Source organism: Temnothorax americanus, unplaced genomic scaffold (genome assembly GCF_048541705.1).
Source record: "Temnothorax americanus isolate GAGA-0224 unplaced genomic scaffold, ASM4854170v1 Scaffold14, whole genome shotgun sequence".
In the NCBI taxonomy this organism is placed as follows: domain Eukaryota; kingdom Metazoa; phylum Arthropoda; class Insecta; order Hymenoptera; family Formicidae; genus Temnothorax; species Temnothorax americanus.
This window is the reverse complement of record NW_027509275.1, coordinates 248400-256566: the sequence shown is the minus strand read 5'-3', so window position 1 is coordinate 256566 and position 8167 is coordinate 248400. Positions and strand designations below refer to the sequence as shown.

At 34.5% G+C, this 8167-nt stretch overlaps 2 protein-coding genes across 2 annotated transcripts; both read left to right on the top strand.

Annotated features, from left to right (window-relative positions):
- Positions 1–360: 360 nt before the first annotated feature.
- On the top strand, positions 361–1632 carry LOC143894509 (ejaculatory bulb-specific protein 3-like). The gene is made up of 2 exons (XM_077400827.1): positions 361–594; positions 1287–1632. Exons 1-2 carry the CDS (start codon positions 402–404, stop codon positions 1451–1453), a joined length of 360 nt encoding a protein of 119 aa, XP_077256953.1. The 5' UTR covers positions 361–401; the 3' UTR covers positions 1454–1632.
- Positions 1633–3944: 2312 nt separating this feature from the next.
- Positions 3945–7961, top strand: Pex5 (peroxisomal biogenesis factor 5). Its single transcript, XM_077400968.1, has 8 exons — positions 3945–4860; positions 5274–5641; positions 5729–6179; positions 6273–6816; positions 6873–7041; positions 7113–7270; positions 7359–7526; positions 7614–7961. Exons 2-8 carry the CDS (start codon positions 5297–5299, stop codon positions 7651–7653), a joined length of 1875 nt encoding a protein of 624 aa, XP_077257094.1. The 5' UTR covers positions 3945–4860; positions 5274–5296; the 3' UTR covers positions 7654–7961.
- The last annotated feature ends 206 nt before the right edge of the window (positions 7962–8167 follow it).

The following is an 8167-nucleotide window of genomic DNA, read 5'->3' as shown; positions in this document are numbered from 1 at the left end:
TACAAAGTTATCTTCGGATAGCATCACACTATAGTTAGGAAAATTATTGTAAAAAACATGTATCTGGAAACTAATCGACAATTCATATCTGTACCTGGAAGCCTATATTATGAGAATATTTACATAAGGCAATTGCTATAATTGGCCATATACATATATCAAACGCAATTTTATGTCTCATACCAGGTCTATCTGAATAATTCAACGATATATAATTATCACAGTCACGTATTTCTCTCATTTGCTGTCAGAGATGTATCTACGATTATGTACTACCAGTTTTATCGTCATTCTATGCATGTCATCTTATGACGATTTTTTATCTCACGCTTAGTATATAAATAAAACGCGCATTCGGCCGATCGTTCAATATCTTACGAGTTGTGAAAATAGAAGAAACAATGGCTCGATTAAGTTACATCGTGACGATCAGTATTGCACTGACGTGCGTTCTCGCGGAAGAACTCTATTCTGATCAGTATGATGACATTGACGCCGACAGTATCCTTCAGAACGATAAATTGCGAAATCAATACTACAATTGTTTTATGGAAACGGCGCCATGCGTGACAGCAGATGCGAAGTTCTTTAAAGGTATTGTATTGATATACTTATGCATTATAGAATGTTATAACGAATACATTTTTATGACAGACCCTTTGATCAATTAGAAATCAAGAATTCCTCAACAGTGTCTAGATGTGTGTCTATTAACGTAGAATAATTAACGATTGCTTATTAAAGAAATAAAGAAAATGACAAAATAATACTCCTTAGATAATTTCAAGAGAATAGCAAGTTTTCATTCGGCACTTACACAATTAGTCAGAAAGATATATAATTTAAAAAATTGAAAAATCACAAAAATTACAATAATAATTATATTTTAAACCTTTCCCAAAACTGACAGTATAAATTACTCGAAGATTGTATCATTCAAATGTAACGAAAGTAGAAATAAATATCCTGTATACACAAAACAAAAAATATTATATATTGTTCTGAACAATTATAGAGATTCTTGTATCGTTGACTTCAGGATTAATTTTTTAATTTTTTAAAAATATGACGGAGGAGGCTTTTAATCTTATTTTTTGTAAAAACTGCGTAAATATCAGCAAAATACTCTTTACTAAAAACTTAATTTTTCTATATTCCATTCATATACTTATTGATTATAACAAAAGCTATGGAGAGAAAAAAAGAAAAAAAAGAGAGGAGAGAAAAAGAACTTTATGCTCACTACGAATTAAAATCAATATAAAGGTTTCTTATTTTAATTTCAGAGATTTTTAGCGAAGCTCTCCAAACCAAATGTAAGAGATGTACTGAGAAACAAAAGGAGAAGATGGATTTGATAGTCGATTGGTATACAACAAATAAACCTGATCAATGGGAGACTCTCGTCGCAAAATCTATCGAAGATCTAAGAAAGAAGAACTCTGGTCAATAAATAATGTTGTCGACAACTGCTGAAATAACCGGCAAAGAAAACACGGAAAGAATCGAAAATATGTTAATCGTCTATAAAATTATTGAATCTTATATATTCGGAAACATATCTCTTCTATGTAATTATTAACATGATCAATGTTTATATTGCAGCTATTAAAATAAAATGTAGAAATAAAACTTTTAGTTTCATTTCGTGAAAATTATGACCATTAATTTTTCTGATACAAATTATGTTACTTATCTGTAACGTTCTTATTTAATATAAGTACATATAAAAAAAGAATGAGACAATATTATCTTGTATTCTAATATAAAATCCTATCAAAAACGAAAGACCAAGCAAAATGCAATTTTTAATATATTACAATCTTGATCAAATTATAAAATATTACAAATAGGAAAATTATAAAGAACGTTTATCTTCATTATTATGTAATTTTATTAAAAATCGGAATAAATAATTAAAAAAAAATAAATGAGAAATAATTAATTTATTGTTAAGAATAATACCGTCATTTTGAGACCTTCATGTTACACAATAATTACATTTTAATTTAGTAATAATACCAATTTTACAAAACAAATTATTTTCTAAAAGAGCTATGGAAATGATGGTGATATAACTGAATATAATGATATAATTTGAATGCAATAATTATTCTGGCTTATTTTATAAACGTGCGTGTTATTAAAGCATAGTGCACGCAGCAATTATGCGTAATTTGCATGTATTATTTAATTTTTAATATTCACATGCGTGATGCTAAATTGTGCATCTTAAAAAATCAATTATCTATATCTATGAAAAACGCAAAAATATCTAATCAACAAATAATATGCGCAATATTTCTTGTATTGAAGATTGATTGTATTCAAGATATTTTATTTCTATTTTATAAGTTTGGAATAATGCAGATTTTGTATATGTATGTTTTTAATATGTATTTAATATCTGCAATGTTACCCCCTATACAGTTTTTCTTGTTGTGTAAATATCAATAAATGCGAATGATTAACGATATACGAGTGACGTTAGCAATGATAATGCAAAAACGAAACCAATTTAATAATTATTTAAAAAATAAGCAAAAAACCACGCAAATAACATGTGCAGTTTATTTTTAATTATATACCTATTTGCTCAGAAATCAAGGATTTAAGTATGAGTGTAAAAAGGTATGGGTGGATTAGATATATGGAAATGTAGAGGATATGTGTGCTGGAGAGAGAGAGAGAGAGAGAGAGAGAGAGAGAGAGAGAGGAAAGGATATTAAATAAATTAGGTGTAAGAGGTAAGAGTGTTATGGAAAAGTGTGTCGTAGTAAGATTAAAATAAAAGAGTATGGAATATGAAGTATAGAGTACGGAGTATGAAGTATGGAGTATAGAGTACAAAGTATGGAGTATGGATGGTGTAATTGAGTTAAGAAGAAAATTATGAACCAAGTTCACTTCTTAATTGGCGATATAAGTTGAAGTCAAATTATATATAACACCTATAATATATTCGTTTATTGCTAATCAAATATCAAAAATATTGCTTTTTCCTTAAAAATAGACCCCTTGGTTTATTCTCAAAAAACATCTAATCTTTTTATTATGTAATCGCACAATTGCCCTATGTATATTTAGAGCACGATTGTCAATTTTTAATCCAATTAATTTTCCATGAAATACTATACTACTTCCCGACATTCTTATCTAATCAATCCAAATTATTTTCAAAGTAAAAACAAAATTCAACTTCGCAAAATATAAAGTATGTTATAAATATAAACTATTATGTATTTTCACAAATTATACTATATTATATATTATACTATCATATATAAATATTTTTATGCATTACAAAATATTATGCAAAAATATTTATGCAATTTTGTGTATCACTACTGTGCATAAAAATATTTATATAGTATAATATGGAAGTATAATTTATGTGCGTTTTAACCCATCAATGCCCAGTTTAAACCGATAACTTGATACGCGTATTAAATAGTAAAAAACTAGTTAATTAGTTTGATTATTGGCTGATCAGCTCAAATATACTATTTGATACGCGTATCAAGAGATCGATGTAAATATAGGCCATTAACTTGCTTTACCATTAACGTTACGATTAATATTTACTGACGGTTAATATTCTCCATATTTCTTCAGTTACCATCTACGCTTAATCGCGACAATTAGATAATGCTTCACATTTTTTGCGATACCGGTTGTTGGCGTACTTTGTACATACTATATATACATATACCCCATCGTAGATACGATCGTACGAAGCTCACTTGATGGATCTCTAGCGCATCCGCGCCGTACAATTCATCAAAGACGTACAACACATCAATGACGCTGCCAATTTTATAGATTATATGCACATACCTGCTAATGGCCGAGCATTCGTCCCGCTTTCGATGCACCCGGGCGAGAAAGTGACGAGAAACGAGGAGATGCTCCGAACTCTCAGCTCACCCAGAGGCTGCGGACTCCCCGAGATCCCGTTGCTCCAAGCATAGCGGCGATGACACTCAATGTTTTATATGTCACGGCGATCGGACGGCACTTCACAAGACACTCGCGATCACTTTTCGCGTCCGCGATGCCCTTTTCGGGCGGTACCGATCGCGAAACGTACGAGACAGTCCCCGGAGCACCCGTCGCGAAATGTCCCATCCCGGGGAACCGGGGGGAAAGTGGTAATTTCGAGAATCGCAATATCGCGGTTCAAAATTTCGATAATCGCAGGCAGGTATCGTATGTCGAAACGGCGAGCCAATCAGCGTCCCTGCGGCTCCTATCGTCCCTCCATCGCCCGCCGCGAGCGCGAACCTGCACACCTCGCGCCGCGCGCGTCGAGGTACAGATGGCGCACCTTACGGAAATGCGATGCGCGGGTTCTTTATTAAAGGGAAGGTTAATTTTTTTTTTTTATTTTTTTTTTATTATTATTTTTTTTTTTTTTAAATCGGCGTATTTTTGCATCTCGTCGGAAGAAGGAGAATGTTAGCGCTCACCTGGGAAAATTCACGAACGAATCTCATCCGGCATTTCTCTTTGCGCCTTCTGTCTCTTTCTCTCTCGCTTCCCCTCTCTCTCTTTTTCTCTCCCTCTCGCCGATCTATTGCGCGCGTTCGATCACTAGCGAGAGTCCAGTCCTCGTCCTCGTATCTCCTGACTCCTCTCCCTCCTCCAGTCGTTCCGGTACAAAGTCTCGATCATCAAAATCTTGCTGTCTATTCTGAAACGCACGTCACAATAACTCGGAGTGTATCACAACAAGGACGGGAAGAACGTGGGTGGTGACGAAACACCGAGGTGATTCCGTTAATTGTCATTTTTACGCGTCTGTGACGGGCAGGGACGGCCCCGACGAAATTGGCTGACTAACGCCAAACTTCACACGCGGCAAGTGTTCCTCCTTACAATCGGCGCTCACTTCGGTTACCGCGAGCGCCAGGTCGCGGCTATCTTCTTGTCACTTGTCATTGAACGATTCGTTCCACGTAATGCAAAATCGGAGCATTCGCGATTGCTTATCTATTATGCCTTTCACGCGTATTAATACATTGACCCTCGCTTTTATGTACAGCTATAACTTTCTGCATTACATATCGCACATAATAAACATGGTTTAGCCTTTTTATTTACCAGATAACAAGTAGAACATTTCACGTTGCTGCTCCGTTTAAATGTTTCTTAAGTGTCCACTGTTGGACTCGATGTACGCTTAATATTTAACGTGGATGATATGGCAGATAATATTTCTATAGGGTATGTATAAAAAGATAAAACAGCAATCGTTTTGTTTTCCTATGCAGGAAGCCAGTAACGATATAAAAAGATGGCATTTCGTGAGTTAGTGGAAGGTGACTGTGGAGGTCCCAGTCCCCTGACACGTTTGACGTCGCACTATGTGCAAGATCATGGGTTCAAGGAGGAAGGAATTCGTCAACCATTCAGTTCGGCAGAGGCTTTCCAAGTATCGGACGCAGATCAGTTGGTTCAACAGTTCTTGGGGGAGTCCGCTTGCCCGCAGACGTTTCGAATGGACAATCTACTGCAGGAAATGAGGGAGATCGATCAGGCTAACCATCCTCCAAAAGCTGGGCCACAGATTATGAAGGAATTAAAGAGCGACTTGGACAAAGCTTGGGAAAATTCGTACCTTACATCTAAGACTCTAGACGTAATTTCATTAAATTTATTATCGTTGCGTGCAATTATATTTATTTTTAGCATTGTTAAGTATTTAATTGTCGTAAATGAATTATAGGAACTGCAGGCGGACAATATATGGAACGAATCTGTATTACCTGTTCAAGATCAAGAGAAAGACGCGGATCTCGACAGGATTAATCAATATGGTCTGGATCCAAAATGGGCAGAAGATTTTCTAGAATGTAATACGAATACCGTACGTGACGGTACCGACAAAAATGAAGCCGCGCAAGCTAAGGAGGACAACGATCCAAATTTTGCGTATTCAAAGTTTATGAAATTTATGGCACAAGAAGGTGACATTCCAATAGAAAGCAATCAAACGGCAAATCTGAATGGTACAAGCGAAGAATGGGTAGAACAATTTATAGATAATGATGCAACTAGTCTCGTCAACAATGACGATACAGTGTCGAATGAGGATACGGTGTTGAATAAAGTAGAAGAGGAATTAGAAGCTGCGGGTACATGGGTAGACGAATTTACAAAGAAAAATCCTGTTACGGGTAATATTTTTAATTTCTTTTTATAAAAATATAACCACATTTATCTTTAAACACAATATGTGATTATTAATATAAAAATGACTGACATTTTAGAAGAAAATATAGAGTCATTATGGAAGCGATTTCAAGACGAATGGGACAAGATCTCTGCAGATGGACTCTCCTCCACGCACCCGTGGGTATCAGAATTCGACACATATTATGATCCGTTTAATAAAGAATATGATTTCTGTGAGACAAACCCTATGAAAGATTTGCCAAATGCATTGGAAGAAGGCAAGAGACGATTAGAGGCGGGAGATTTACCAAGCGCTGTACTCTGTTTTGAAGCTGCTGCCCAACAGGATGAAAATAACGTTGAAGCCTGGCTACTCCTTGGCAAAACACAAGCCGAGAACGAACAGGATCCTTTGGCCATCTCTGCTTTAAATCGTTGTCTGTGTTTGGATCCATCTAACAGCGTCGCTCTCATGGCATTAGCAGCTTCTTATGCAAATGAGTCTTATCAAAAGCAAGCTTGTCTAACATTAAAGGAATGGTTACTAAAGAATGAAAAATACAACCATCTTGCAAGTTCAGAACCTAATCTTAACAAAGAAGAACATTCGAATTTGAGCGTGTCTACTTTATTATACGAGTAAGTAAAAAATCATTTTTAATATTGGAATATTTTTTTACATGTCATTTTTTTAGCAAAGTATACGATGAAGTCAAAGATCTGTATATTCAAGCCGCAAGAATGAATCCTACGGATGAAATCGATGCGGACGTACAGTGTGGATTAGGTATATTGTTTAATTTATCGAACGATTACAACAAAGCTGTGGATTGTTTCCAAGCAGCGTTGCACGTGCGTCCTGATGTAAGCGCAATCTATTTCTGTTCGGATATATCCGAACTAACCTCATGTTTGAATATATGTTTTTTGGAAAGGATTCCAGATTGTGGAATAGATTGGGTGCCACATTAGCTAATGGTCAGCGATCGGCGGAAGCTGTAAATGCGTATCATCGTGCCTTAGAATTATCGCCTGGATTCATTAGGGCACGTTACAATTTGGGCATATCTTGCGTTAATCTTGGAGCATATAAGTAAATATATACCTTTTTTATACATAATTCTCAAATTATACAAAAAAAATATTAGCAATGTATCGATGAAACTATTATGATATTACAGAGAGGCAGGCGAGCATCTTTTGACGGCATTGAATCAACAAGCTGCAGGGAGAGGCCCACGAGCTAGTAACGTACCTCCTAAAGCAATGTCAAACACAATATGGTCTACGTTAAGATTAGTTATATCGTTGATGCATAAATATGAGTTGATGGAAGCTATAGAAAACAGGTAACATTTTATGCAACATTCTATACAGATTAATGTATAAAAACTTTATGATAGTTATTTATATGTAAAATACCCATATTCTTCTAGAGATTTGTCAAAACTGAACAGGGAATTTGAAATAATGTAGACGGGCGCAAATGCATTGAAGGTTCATACAACGGTTCATTTTTATATGGATTTTATATGGATCATTCAGGAATACATTTGGATTAGGTAATCAACCAAAAATAATAAAACGTTTTTTTCAATACGTTCTTTAAACATTTAGCAAAATTAAATTCTAGAATATTTAGTCAACTAAACACAGAAAATGTATATACAGATGTGCAAGACGTTCAAGATATTGAGTTATCGCACTTTTATTGTACGTATTGTACCGATTCTTTAACTTTGATATATCCTGTATATATAAGAAATATAAAACTGGGACAATTAGCTCATTTATCATTGACACTAAACAACATGAATAACAATTCAATAATATTTCAGGGCAATTTATTATAGCCATAGAAATTTGTTAACATCTTACATTCCTAATATCTATTTTTATTTTTATGAAAATAGGTATAAATATATATTTTATATCTATTGCGAAACTGTTAAGATTGTATCACATTTATTTCTATTGAAAATATTCAAGT

What these genes read in the sequence shown, in the direction of transcription:
- LOC143894509 (XM_077400827.1), top strand. Translation starts at nt 402, where the DNA reads ATGGCTCGATTAAGTTACATCGTGACGATCAGTATTGCACTGACGTGC. An exon ending in AGATGCGAAGTTCTTTAAAG is followed by an intron (nt 595 to 1,286) that starts GTATTGTATTGA and finishes TTTTAATTTCAG; the next exon opens with AGATTTTTAGCGAAGCTCTC.
- Pex5 (XM_077400968.1), top strand. Translation starts at nt 5,297, where the DNA reads ATGGCATTTCGTGAGTTAGTGGAAGGTGACTGTGGAGGTCCCAGTCCC. An exon ending in TTACATCTAAGACTCTAGAC is followed by an intron (nt 5,642 to 5,728) that starts GTAATTTCATTA and finishes AATGAATTATAG; the next exon opens with GAACTGCAGGCGGACAATAT. An exon ending in ATGGAAGCTATAGAAAACAG is followed by an intron (nt 7,527 to 7,613) that starts GTAACATTTTAT and finishes ATATTCTTCTAG; the next exon opens with AGATTTGTCAAAACTGAACA.